Source organism: Perissodus microlepis, chromosome 11, assembly GCF_051167445.1.
Source record: "Perissodus microlepis isolate ML-2025 ecotype Zambia chromosome 11, ASM5116744v1, whole genome shotgun sequence".
NCBI lineage: Eukaryota > Metazoa > Chordata > Actinopteri > Cichliformes > Cichlidae > Perissodus > Perissodus microlepis.
In genome coordinates, this window is record NC_140471.1 from 9,524,515 (window position 1) to 9,538,509 (window position 13,995).

At 39.4% G+C, this 13,995-nt stretch overlaps 1 protein-coding gene across 2 annotated transcripts in view; it reads left to right on the top strand.

Annotated features, from left to right (window-relative positions):
* LOC146377252 (collagen alpha-1(XIV) chain-like) overlaps nt 1-13,995 on the top strand; it is a 153,116-nt gene that overhangs the window by 78,645 nt on the left and 60,476 nt on the right. For both annotated transcript variants that reach the window (XM_084942671.1, XM_084942672.1), the window contains exons 28-31: nt 10,374-10,517; nt 10,797-10,961; nt 11,177-11,215; nt 11,383-11,521. In XM_084942671.1, the coding sequence (XP_084798797.1) occupies nt 10,374-10,517; nt 10,797-10,961; nt 11,177-11,215; nt 11,383-11,521 (487 nt within the window). The remainder of the gene's footprint in view (nt 1-10,373; nt 10,518-10,796; nt 10,962-11,176; nt 11,216-11,382; nt 11,522-13,995) is intronic.

Here is a 13,995-nt window from a genome sequence, read left to right on the forward strand (position 1 = left end):
TCAGCCTGACTGTTTGGGTGGTGGGTCGGTGATGGTTTGCGGAGGCGTATCCATGGAGGACTACAACAGACCTCTACAGGCTAGGCAACAGCACCCTGACTGCTATTAGGTATTGGGCTTAAATTCTTGGACTCATTATCACACCCTATGGTGGTGCAGTGGGTACTGGTTTCCCCCAGGTGTAATGCCCGGCCTTATGTGGCGAGTATGCAGGCGGTTTCTGGAGGATGAAAGAATCAATACCACTGACTGGCCCGCATGCTCACCTGACCTAAATCTAACAGAACACCTCTGTGAATCTATGTTTAGTGACTCTATGTTTGGGTCTATGTTTCCTTCTTTTTTCACTTTGATTTTCTGGCTTCCTTCTAATTCAGCGCTCTGCAAGTAGCTAATTTTCATTCCCATCATATAATGTAGCTTCCTTTTGTTTCAAACACATTACTCAGTCGATATCAGTACAGATATCCAGCAAGATTTTTTTACCACTTGATATCTGATGTGTTTTTAAATAAAGTTGTCCTTTATTTATTTTTTGAGCAGTGCGTATAACTATAATACACGCATGTACAAATAACTTGACTAGTTTCATTCGTATCAAATGTGCGTCATTAACATCAAATCAGTATTCTGTCCATGTTGGTATATTGTACCACTCCTGCTTCATTGTCAGTATGCATAACAAACACTATGGATGATGAATCTATTGTAAAACTCATGTTGAAATGTCCCGCTGCGTTAGTCTACACAAGGTGAAAGCCATTAACTCAATGTGGTATGTGACTGTGCAGGTAATGCTGGTCGTTCAGAGTGCTTTCCCTCTGCTAAAGTTTGGGTCAGGGCTCAGTGTCTGCACACAGTAATTGTGTCCTTGAGCTATACCTGTGTGATACAGAGCCAGTTCCACTAGTCTTCCTACATGTGTTTTCCTCTACTCTCTTTCTTGCTGATCTTTGTTCCTTTTCTCTTCTTCTTCCTTTCAAGCGTTCTTCTCGGCATTCCTTGATTTTTGGCTGCTTTGTTTCATCCCATCCCTCTTTCATTTGTCTCCTCTTCCTAAATGTTCTCTTCTGTTGTTCTCTTTGGTCCAGCTTCCCAATTATAGTTTAACAGGTGAAAACAGGTGGTGTTTTAGCTGACAGGGCAATGTGTATATGAGTGCATGTGGTCTACTGCGGAGCGGAAAATAAACCATGAAATTTAATCTTCACCACACAATAAAAAGTAGGAGTCACTTGGTTCACACAAGGTTAAGCTAATGCTCACAGACTCACTAGTCTATCTCCAACCCTGATCTCTTTGTCTCACACACAAACACACAAACGCACACGTAACTGGAGCCAGCACAGTAAAACTATTCCTCAGCAGCTCAGCTACACTGTGAGTTATTCAGGCTGTTTTTACTTTGTCTAAGACACCAACACAGCATGTATTTTAGACCAGCGGTCCCCAACCTTTTTTGTGCCACGGACCGGTTTATGCCCGACAATATTTTCATGGACCGGCCTTTTAAGGTGTCGCGGATAAATACAACAAAATAAAACTAGTACCGGTACCGAAAAAAAGAAAATTTATTCATAACACATGTGAAAAGACCAAGGAAAACCGAGTAAACGATAAAAACGATAACAAAATAACGCTGAAAACCGATAAAAACCCTGAAAACTATACATTTCACACCTGAGCCTCAACTCTCGCGGCCCGGTACCAAACGACTCCCGAGGCCCGGGGGTTGGGGACCGCTGTTTTAGACCCAATTTTTAACTTGATTTTTATACTTTTTACATATTTCATATAGAAAAAGAATAATAGAATATGCATAGTATATCTAATACTTGTACTTGTGCTTTTTTACAATGACAAAGGTGAAGAGTATGTCTCTGTTTGGTTTAATGGTGCTTCTTCTATGGTTTTTCCTCTGTGATCCATCCATCCATCCATTCTCTTCTGCTTATCCTTGTCAGGGTCGCGGGGGCGCTGGAGCCTATCCAGCTGTCTTAGGATGAAACGCGGGGTACTCTGTGATCCAATATTCATAATATAGCTTCTAATACATAATGAATCTCTGTTTTATTACACAGGTATGTTCAGTTTACTTGTATCACTCTTGGACCCAGGGTTTTGAGTTTTGTTGCTCTTGTTTTCTTTTTTGTGAGGTCATGGTTCTTGCTTTTAGTTGTGTTTCTGTTACTTTGTTACTAGTGTTCGTTATATTTGGTTCCTTGTGTTTTTTTATCCTCCCCGGTTGTATGGGCTCAAAATGTGGTCATAAATATTTTGTACTTGTAAAAAAGATTTGTATGTGTAAAAAAGATTTGTATGTGTAAAAAAGATTTGTGTGTGCGTAAAAAAGATTTGTATGTGTAAAAAGAATTTGTGTGTGCGTAAAAAAGATTTGTATGTGTAAAAAAGATTTGTGTGTGCGTAAAAAAGATTTGTGTGTGGACTTAGAAAAAAAACCCTGCAAGTTACAAGTACGAATTTTGACCCTATTTTTCTTCCTTTCATCTGATTGGTCAATGTCATGTCAATCACAAATGTAACAATCCAATCAGAGAACAGATGGGTTTGGCTGTCGGAGGGGCGCTTTTTTGAACTGCAGGTCCTTGAAGGGTGATACAGTTTGAAGCTGGAGGATCTCTATATAAATATCCGATAGCAGCTAGGTCCCCTAACTTTCAGTAGCTGTTGAAAGGAAAAAGTTGTGGTATATCAGTGGTTAGAAATACCATTATTACTTTAGGATTAGTTTAACACAAAGTCAGGGCTGACCCAGGACAATTGCTGTGAGTCACAGTGCGCAGCATAAAAGTCCTTTCACATCAGACGCAGGATGTGCTGCTAATGCTAACTGCTAACTAAAAGCAAAGGATCCAGAATTTGTTGCGCTGGCTGCTGGGCTCTGTGGGTTTTTGCAGCAGCTCTACCTGTACTAGATGCACCTGCTCCTTGTCTTTTCTATCTCTGACTTTATGTCCTCTACAAGAGTTTCTGGTTTTTTTTGCTGGTTCTTCAAATGTTCAATAAAAACATGTATGCTAATTCATAACGAAGAAAGCTTTGTAATGAAGACTGTCATTTCCAAAACACTGCCCGCCCCCACCCCGCGGTCCGCAGCGCTGTTGAAAAGGCTGTGGAAGTCCCTATATTAAACACGTAGACCTGTGACATAAAAATCACCAAACTCGGACAACCACAGACTGTTTTCCTTCGTGGTGATGAAGGAAAACGCTGGGTTGGCATGTAAAAGGGCATTTATTCCCTTCAAAGACCTGCAGTTCAAAAAAAGCGCCCCTCCAACAGCCAAACCCATCTGTTCTCTGATTGGATTGTTACATTTGTGATTGACATGACATTGACCAATCAGATGAAAGGAAGAAAAATAGGGTCAAAATTCGTACTTGTAACTTGCAGGGTTTTTTTTCTAAGTCCACACACAAATCTTTTTTACGCACACACAAATCTTTTTTACGCACACACAAATCTTTTTTACGCACACACAAATCTTTTTTACACATACAAATCTTTTTTACGCACACACAAATCTTTTTTACGCACACACAAATCTTTTTTACGCACACACAAATTCTTTTTACACATACAAATCTTTTTTACGCACACACAAATCTTTTTTACACATACAAATCTTTTTTACAAGTACAAAATATTTATGACCACATTTTGAGCCCATACGGTTGCTCTTTTATGAAGTTTTGTCTGTTGCTTGAGTTTTGTAGCATTGGTTATCATTTGGTATTTGTTCACTGGATTTCTTATGTGATTAGTTTTGTGCTTTTTCTGGTTTATTTACTCCCCTCTGTGTTTTCCCCTTATTCTTAGTTTTTTTTATTTGGTTGTTTATTTGGTGCTTTAGGTACCCTTGCCATAGATCATCTGTAGATTTACACTTTCTCAGTGTCTTCTTTCACTTCATATATAATCCTAGAATTGCTACAGTGTGTTGGGATCAGAACTATGCGGGGGCCTGACAGTCTGCAGCAGAAATCTTTATTCCTCTTGTCACTGATGATAGTCTTTTAGGACTGACTGTGTTTCTCAGGGTTGATATGCTGCTGAATGAATTTTGGACAGAGAATGTTACACAATGAAAAGGCCTAAATTGCCTAAAGCGCAAAACCCAATTCCCCTTCCTTACAGTACATTTTGCTCCTCTGGTTCATTGAGGGAAGGGTCAGCAGTTCCTCTGGCTTTCAAAACCGAGGCTTTTTTTTTTTTTGCTCTCCAAACCCAAACTATTCCCTTTTCATTTTTTTTTTTTCAAACCTCAGATTCTCCTCAAAGGCCCCATTAGGGACCCTCATTGTGTCCAAAGCCCCCCAAAATATGTACTTTTATTCCTTTTAAACCTTTAGCCTCTGGCTATCTGTGTGAATACAACAGCTAGCCAGCAAGAACCCCTGCAGTGTTAATGCCCTTTTATGTTTACTGTAAGTGGTTCGCTCACTTTATATCGCCGTCCTATGACCTTTGGAGTAGAAGAAATGTGCTCGGAAGTGTACTTGTTTACGGTAATGATTTCCAAAGATGGAATCTTTTTTAGGTATAAGTTCAGTCCGTCATCTTTATTAATTCTGTTGGTTGAGAGTGCAGAGCTGTTTCTGTAGCAACATGGATTGAGTTTCTTGTTTGAAGGCCTGCAAAGGTTTTTGCTTAAGAAGATCCGACAGCTACTTATTCATATTCTGATCAAACCTGTAGTGTTAAGCCTTTTCTATATACCCATTTCATAAACAATATGTAAATGATGCTGCATCCTTTTAGACTGTATAGTCAGTTTCTGTTCCAGCATCAGTACGCTCTGATGCAAGTTAGAGAGAGAGCACGCTGAGGCTTATATTCTGGGATTTTGTTTGTCGCTACGCATTTCATTAACAAGTTGTTGAGCCTCTGGCTGGCTTAGTCAATGATTGATGTAACATAGATATAGCTGCATTAGTCCTTATCCCTGTATACACAGTGTACATGAGTACACTGTGTGTGTGTGTGTGTGTGTGTGTGTGTGTGTGTGTGTGTGTGTGTGTGTGTGTGTGTTGAGATTTTTTTTTTTTTTTTTTTGCTGTATACAAGTAATTGTGTTAATCCCTGGAGCTGATTGGCAGTACAGCATACACATGGCGAATTGTGTTTCTGTATCTTCTTGTGAGCAAATGTAAAAGTGCGTAGTTATGTGCATGTATTAAGGAGACACGGCATGTGTTACTTTTGATTTTCAGCTGTTTAGCGATACACGCACTGGTCACTTTATTAGGGACACCTTGATGGTACCAGGTTGGACCCCTTTACTACAGAAGAGCCTTAATTCTTAATGGCACAGATACAACAAGGTGCTAGAAACATTGCTAAGAGATTTTGCTTCATATTTACATGATAACATTATACAGTTACTACAGGTTTGTCAGCTGCACACCTGTGATGTGAATCTCCTATTGCACCACAACACAAAAGTGCTCTATTGGATTGAGATCTGATGACTGTACAGGCCATTTAAGTACAGTGAACTCATTATCATGTTCAAGAAACCAGTTTCAGATGATTGAGCTTTCTGACATGTTGCATCATTGTGCTGTAAGCGGACATCAGAAGAAGGTACACTGTAGTCAGAAAGTCAGCAACAGTCCTAGACAGGTGTGGTGTTTAAATGATGCTCAGTTGGTACTAAGGGGCCACAAGTATGCCGAGAAACTTTTTCTCACACCATTACACCAGCAGCCTGAACTGTTGATACAAGGCAGGATGCATTCATCCTTTCATGCCAAATTCTGACTCTACCATCCTAATGTCATAGTGGAAATTGAGACTTATCAGACCTAGCAATGTTTTTTTCCAATTTTCTGTTGTTCAGTTTTGGTGAATTGTAGCCTGATTTCCTGTGTTTAGTAGACAAAGATGTGGTCTTCTGCGGCTGTAGCCAATCTGTTTCAAGGTTCAATGTGTTGTTCATTCAGAGATGCACCTTTGCATTCTAATGATTGGTTGTTTGAGTTACTTTGGACCTCTGTCATCATCTAGAAGAAGTCTGGTCATTTTTCTCTGACCTCTGTCATCAACATGGCATTTTCACCCAGAGAACTGCTCCCTGGATATTTTCATTTTCAGATAATCTTCAGTTGCAGGAGTAGTTAGTCTTATAAGAAGTGTTTGTGAACTAAAAATCAAGAATTTGATTTGGAGAGCCCAGTGTGTGCTCCCGACACAGGGGAAACCTACCTTGGAACGACAGCTGTTGTGGAGGTGAAGCCCAAGGCAAGATATGCTTCATCATATGTTCTAGTCTCTGGCTTGGAAGGAAGTTGGTTTGGAAGCATATTTAGCAACGGTTCTCTTTATGCTTTGCGTTTGCATGGGAGCCCCTTAAAAAAAAAAAAAAAAAAACCTGTCCATTATGCCAGCAGTGTCCAAGCATTTTTTTTTCTTTTCTTTTCTTTTTTTAAATTCATACAGCCCCCCCCCCTTGCAATGGCTTCACTCACTCTGAGAACCTCTTCTCTAAGATCTGTTGACAGAAGGCTAAATGCATTGGGTTGCTGCAGTGTGATTGGTTGATTAAACATTTTTATTAAATTGATCAGGCATACAGGGCTCTAGAGTGCGACCAATTTGGTCGCAAATGCGACCAAATTTTTCAGTGGTGTGACTAAAAAAAAAATATTTGGTTGCACCTGTGCGACCAACTGTTCGGGTAGCAAAAAAAAAAAAAAAAAAAAAAAATCTGCAACCTTCCCTGTGGTCAACAACAGACACACATTTTGCCCCTATCGTGGACTAAACCAATCAGAGATAGTAAGGGGCGGGACCTCTCTGATTGGCCGTGGTCCAGTTGAAAGCGCAGGTGGAAGTGGGAGGTGAGTAGCTTGAATAAAGCGATATCAATTCATTAAATCCGAATCGACTTTTAAATATAACTGTGTTTTGCCAGAAACGCCAGAATTCTCAGATTAAAGCTCACAAAACCATTTCAACAACAACCAAACAGTAAATGAGAGCAGGTACACGGATTCCACACAAAGACGTAAACACAGAACGGACCGACGCATCAGAATCAACTTTGTCTTTCTCCGCTTTCTCACCCGACGGCCCGTAGACGGACATGCTTCCACGACTATTAAAATCACACTTCATGCACAGCTAGCTCTCTCTCTATCTCTCTCTGTACTTCAAGAACAGTTTCCCGTCTCCAATCTCTGTTTTCTGTATTATTCATTCGCTTATTACCCACCAGTCTACCGTTGTTTACAGCGCTGTCGGCTGCTGTCTTTTTCTTTTCTTTTTCTTTTTTTCACTTAAATGACCTCGGACAAGAAAGCCTATTTTTTCTGTTGTTCAACACTGAAGAAATTTAAACTTTATATGCAGAACATTGTAGAATATTTTTAAGGTTATCTGCTATAAAAAGCCAGACCAGGAAAATCTCCTTCATGTTTTTCTGTTTTATTCTCAGTTACTTTCACACAAAGGCATCTGCTGTGATGTTCACAATTCTGATGGAGTCAGTACTGATAAATGATCAGAATTATAATATTTCTGACTGTCTGAGGCTAAGTTGAATCGAATCGGGACTTTGAAAACCGGAATCGAATGGATTATAGAAATCAGTGATGATACCCAGCCCTAGTGAGCAGCCTAGGCACGACAGAAGTGGATGTAGCTGTAATAGGAAAAGAACTATTGCTAACTTTTCTGTTAAGTTAAGGCCTGATCCTTCTGAAATTCATAGCCAGTGCTCTGACACGGTGTCATCAATCTTTAAAAGCTGAAAAAGCACAGTGTATCCAGAAAAACACATTATATTATATAAATTATTATAAAATTATACCGGTACGCCCATGGCAAAAAGTTAGTCTAGAGCCCTGGCATACCTAATAAAATGGCCAGTCATACATTATATTAGTAAGGGTGTGACCTTTTTTTTTTAAGAAAGCACCCTTCATCTGTATTAATGCAGTCTTCTGGGACCCTCACTCAATTCATCTAGGTTTATGACTCCTTTATGAATTCAGAATTAGTAATTATGAATGAGTTTCGGTGACTATAAAACTCATTCCACCAGTACATTAGTCAAACCAGTGAAACCAATAAAACCCTTTCTAAAGCCTTTGTATATGTTCAATAATGCTTTTCATGACCCTGATTAAAATTTTAAGTACTCTCATGAGCTTACTGTAACTTTTTAAAGATTAGAGGATTTAATGGCTCTGTCCATTTATGATACTCCAGAGGGAACATTACAGCCTCCACCTACAGCCACAAAAGAACAGGGAGGGAGCGTTTCCTACTGCAATATAACTTTTTTCTGTTTTTTTCTTCTTTTTTTTTGCATGAAGCCTTGGAATTTTAAAACATTTAAGCATCTTTTGTTTTCCCATATTGTTTCTCTTCCTGAGTGACAACAACAAAGCTGGTAAACTGCCAGACACCAGAACAAATGTAAAATGACACAGATTACACAAACACACTCAAAGTAATGAATCGCTGATTGATGATGGGCTTCTGAACTCAAGCTGTCCTGACATGATTTGGTTTTGCAATAATTTTTTTATCACTTTTTTTTAACTTGCTCTCTCCATCTGGATCCACTCTTCTGTCTTCTTTCCTATCCTCAACGATCCACTTAGCCCCTCCCCTGTCTCATTTTCCTTCTTTCCCACTCTGTCCAGTGTGTCACTTCATGCCTGGCTAGCTGCTGTCTCACCCATCATGAAGAGAAGACAGTGTAGAAACAGATGTAGCACTGGCAGATATCTGACATCAAAACACTTTACAGGCCAAGCACTCTATCATTTTTCATCAGTGACAGCTCACTCTCAAAAAAAAAAAAAAAAACAAAGAGGAGAAAGTGAAGATATGATGTGGAGTGTGGTTAAAAATTGAAAGACATCATGCACACATAGAAGAATTAATAACAGTGTTTAGCAGTATCAGTTAATGGGCGGGCCATGTATGGATGCGCTGGTTTTAGTGCAAAGTTTCCTGAGTCTGCACCTCTTGTTATAACTCCTGGAAACACATGAGCAGTGAGAGATGAGAGTGTAAGAGGACAGAGAAGGACTGATGGGGTTTTTTATTATGAAAAGGTCATCTGGATATGAGCAACATTTAGCACAGCTCAACTAATCATTTCCAGCAAATTATAATGGACAAAATGCAAATGATGGAATTAAATAGAAACTACCTACCAATGTATGACTGATTAGACTTATTGTTGGTGCTCTGTATGCATTCATTTGTGATAAATGAAAAAAAAAAACATAAAAGTTTCTTTTATTTAGATGACCATCCATCACCTACTCAGAGTTAATTTTTCGATGCTTTTACCTGATGGCAGCAGAAGGAGCTTCCCGAAGGAAAAATTATAAAGAAAAATGTGCTGTAGGTGCTACAAAGTTTTTCTGCTGTTTTGAATTTTATTTTGCATAACTTTTCGAGGTGCTTAAAGCACAGTGATGCACATAAATCATCATTAAATTCACTGACAGGTGTGCACAGAAATCCCCTCAGTTGCTTTGCTGTGGGTGGCTCCTGAAACCTTTTAAAACTGTCTAGACCGATTTTATTGACTGATTACATCCATTAGCAAGTGACTTTTAATTTTTTTTGATAGCATGCTGTAAACCAGATTGTGACATTGTCTATCTTTCTGTCTTTGGGTGTCATTGAGATACACAAGTCACAAGTTGTTTTCTGGCTTTTCTTTTTTTTCTAAATGCTAATCGCTCAGCCTAAATCTAATTTCAGGGGCTTTTGGGTCACTTGTCTGATAATTATGGAGTCAGTAATGTATTTTATTAATGTCAGTTGAATAATAAATTAGGAGGTCCATTAAAATTGCATCAAAGATCACATGGTTTCACCTCTTTGATTGATGTGGGGAAGAGAATTTGAGATGATTAGAGATGACATCCGTGGTTCCAATAGCTTTCATTTGCCAAAACATTTATCAGCATCGAGCCTCGCTTGGGAAACATGATTGATGATAAAATGACTGCTCCAAAATGTAAAAATACGAAGCTACAAATCTAAAGAGAGGTGTTAAAAGTGGTCAGCAACGGTATTAAACACTATCTACAGGAACCGAGAGGAAGAAAACATTTTGGGGAAAAAGTGAAATGATTTGAAAATGATTTCAAACTTGTATTTAATTGTAACTTATACACACAAATGTTCAAAAAACCTTTAAACATTTTGACTAAGTTGATGACTGGGAAGTTTACTGAAGGCTACTGGTGCCATCTGGCCAGGAACAAGTGCGACTTCACTGCTTTGCCTGAACCGTGCTTCATTTGTGTAATGTAACAAAACGAAAACATGTGTGTGATTTTTCTTCTTTATGCTGCTTCTGGTTTGTCTCTTGTTAGGTAGAGCCATCAAACATGTGAAGGAGTCTATTTTCACCTCAGAGGCGGGAGCCAGAAGGGGCGTTCCCAAAGTCCTGGTCGTTCTGACCGATGGACGTTCACAAGACGATGTCAACAAAGTGTCCAAGGAGATGCAGGTGGAGGGTGGGTATTTACGTCATTAATCCTGAAATGCAATGAACGATGATTTACTCTGGCCCTAAACTATGAGTCTGTGACAGTCGGTGAGATACGTAATGTTGTTATAATGAGTGTGTGTGGTTAGAGTCCAGGAAGAAGATCAGAGAAAATCCTCATTCGACCTCTCTGTTTTAGTCCTGTATCTCTCACGCTGCTGCGGCAAGAAAACTAACAGGGTGTTAGATTAAAGGACTTAATTAATTCCAGCTTGTAATGAGTCTTCTTATTTAATTTCATTCTCAGGCTACATTATCTTCGCAATTGGCTTTGCGGACGCAGACTACGGCGAGCTGGTGAATATCGCCAGCAAACCCAGTGACAGACACGTCTTTTTTGTGGACGATTTGGACGCTGTGAAGAAAATAGAAGAGCAGCTCATTACCTTTGTCTGTGAGGCTGCCACTGCCAGTGAGTAACACCAGCTCATGTTTAAAACAGAGAGAGAGAGGCCGAGAGGAAAATGAGTTCAAGTCAGATGGGGATACAGGTAGACAGAAGGGAAGAGGGACAGAATAAAATTCAGCTGGGAGAAAAGGAGATATGTATCCTCAGGAAAAAAATGGAGGCGAGGAGAACTTGTGCTAATGTTGAATGAACTAACAGACTCAGTTTTGTTCTTTCAGCTTGTCCGTCTGTTTTGATGAGCGGTAACACGTTGGCAGGTAAGAGTTTCAAATACCAATCACACAGGCCCATGCACTGTACTGAAATCCCTGGAGAGGAAGTAAATAATAATGACTGCAATTACATCATGATGGCCCACATACTGGTGCTAGCAATGATTATTGATTATTACACCAAATTGTTAATGGTGATGATTCTGCTGCAGGTTTCCGTATGATGGAGAAGTTTGGCCTGGTAGAGAAGGAGTATAGCACCATACCTGGAGTTTCTCTGGAGCCGGGTTCATTCAACAGCTTCCCTTGCTACAGGTTACACCGTGATGCCCTGGTGTCTCAGCCCACCAAGTGAGTAAATGAACATTGATCCATCCGTTCACATCACAAGAATTGTGTCCTCCTTGAGTATTGGTCAGATTTTACTGAAACTTACAAACAGTGATCACCTAATGGGCTTTCACTCAAACTGTGCTCAACGTTAATGAGCTTTATAAACTCCAAACACAGCTCCAAATTCTTTAAGGTTGCATGTTGCTACATTTTGCATGAATAAAATGATAAGGACAGAAGTTCACTGAATACCATTTGATATGATAGCTTGAAACATTGCTTTGTATACCACTTGTATCCTGTTAGATGGTTAGGTAATAAAATAATAATAATGGATTGCATTTATATAGCGCTTTTCGAGACTCTCAAAGCACTTTACAATTCCACTATTCATTCACTCTCACATTCATACACTGGTGGAGGCAGCTACAGTTGTAGCCACAGCTGCCCTGCGGCAGACTGACAGAAGCGAGGCTGCCTTATCGCACCGTCGGCCCCTCTGGCCATCACCAGTAGGCGGCAGGTGAAGTGTCTTGCCCAAGGACACAAAGAAAACTAATTATAACAGTGATCTTATTGGTCATGGTGAAGGATGGAGTGGTCCTAATGGGTGAATCCCACATAAGGAAGGTGTGGTTTGGGACTTTCTATCACCATTATGCTAAAATCAGTATTATGGCCACTGCCAAGTATAACATGCTGATGTGTTTACATATTTTTACCATACTTTTTGGTTATGGTTGTAAATACTCCTGAACTCAAACACTTTCTTTTGGTGGTGAACTGAATAAATTTGTCCTGGGTATGACTGCTTGAGAGACTCTTCGACTTCTCATTGGATTTTAATTCTCATTAGTTTGTGCAATACAGCCAACCAATGGCAAGATAACTTATCAGTTTCTACACATTACACTTTACAAGAACCTGTGAACTGTGATGGATCACAAGACACATGAGTTACTGTGCCACTGAAATTGTATTTCAGTTGTGCGTCATTATTTCGTCTGATAAGGAAGTGGATTTGCTCAGATTACTGTTCTCTTTATTTTCATTAATGATTTGCTCTGTTTTAGTTGAACACACAGTTTAGCTTTTCTAATTGATTCTCTTGTCAGAAAACTCTTAACTGGAGTCTGCATCTAATATAACAATAACTTTTAAACAGCCAAAAAAACATCCATCCATTTTCTTAACCACTTATCCTACTTTAAAATGGGGTTGGAACTTATCCCAGCTGCCACATGGTGAAAAGCTGGGTACACCCTGGACAGGCTGCACTTTCTTCGCAGAATTAACACATACAGACAGATAGCCCCTCATCTAACATCCAACATGCATGACTTTGGACTGTGGGAGGAAGCCACGCAGGCACAAGGAGAACACAAAAGCATGCCAGTAACCTTCTAACTGTGAGGTTATTGTCCTAACCAACTGCAGCACCACGCTACCCAAGCCAAGAAACAACTGATCACATTTCTTCTTTATGACTGCTAACTCGCCTGACAGCACAAATGCTTGATGAACAATTGGCACATCTGGAGTTGGCAGCTGGGCATAGCTTTATTCAAGTGTCATTAAGAATGAGATTAGATCTTAGAGCAAATAAGCAAAGATGATTTTGGCCATAAGAATGATCACGACACAGGGACACGATGATAAATGAATCAGAAACATCTGTAATGCACTACCTTCTCCTTCCTAAGGCCTGGGTTCACACACTTCTGATAGCTGTGTGCCAAATCAGGAAGCTACATTTGTGTTTTTAATATGTTTGACTTTTTTTCTGATTTATGGTTAAAGTAAATGCCTCTGTATTTACATTGATGAATGAGTCTTTTTAGTTCTTGGCGATGATGCACCTACTTCGTTGAATGTGTTCTTGACTTAGATGTTGTAAAGGTGTTTTTCTTATCCATGGAAATAATTCTGTCATCACGCACTTTAGTTGCCTTTTGTGGTCTTTCCGGGTTTTCGATCTTGTTGGCCACTGTATTCTTTCTTTTTAAGAATGAACTAGATTGTTAAGATGGTCACTTCTAAAGTTTTTCTTTTCTCTCTGATAGATTTATTTTGTTTTTCTTGGTTAATGATCACCTTTTTTATTTCGTTCGGCATCTCTTTTGATCTATTTTTGATGGTTTCCACGAAAAGCTCCCAAATGCAAGTTAAACACTTTGAATCACCTGCAGGTTATTTATCTCCTATTTGTCATAGTATAATGAGAGAAACTGCTTCACCTGGCTATTAAATTGCCTGTCAGCCAGTTGTCCAATTATTTTTGAGCCTCTAGAAATGGAGGACTGTTTATACAAATGGCTCTAATTCCGAAACAGTTACAATACAGTACAGCACCTTTGTTACAACCCTTAAATTAAAGCTGAAAGTCTGTACTACAATCACACATTGATTGTTTGATTTAAACTGTGGTGGTGTACAGAACTGTGTCATTGTCCATTGTACCTTAAACAAAATTAACTATTTTGTTTGGTCTG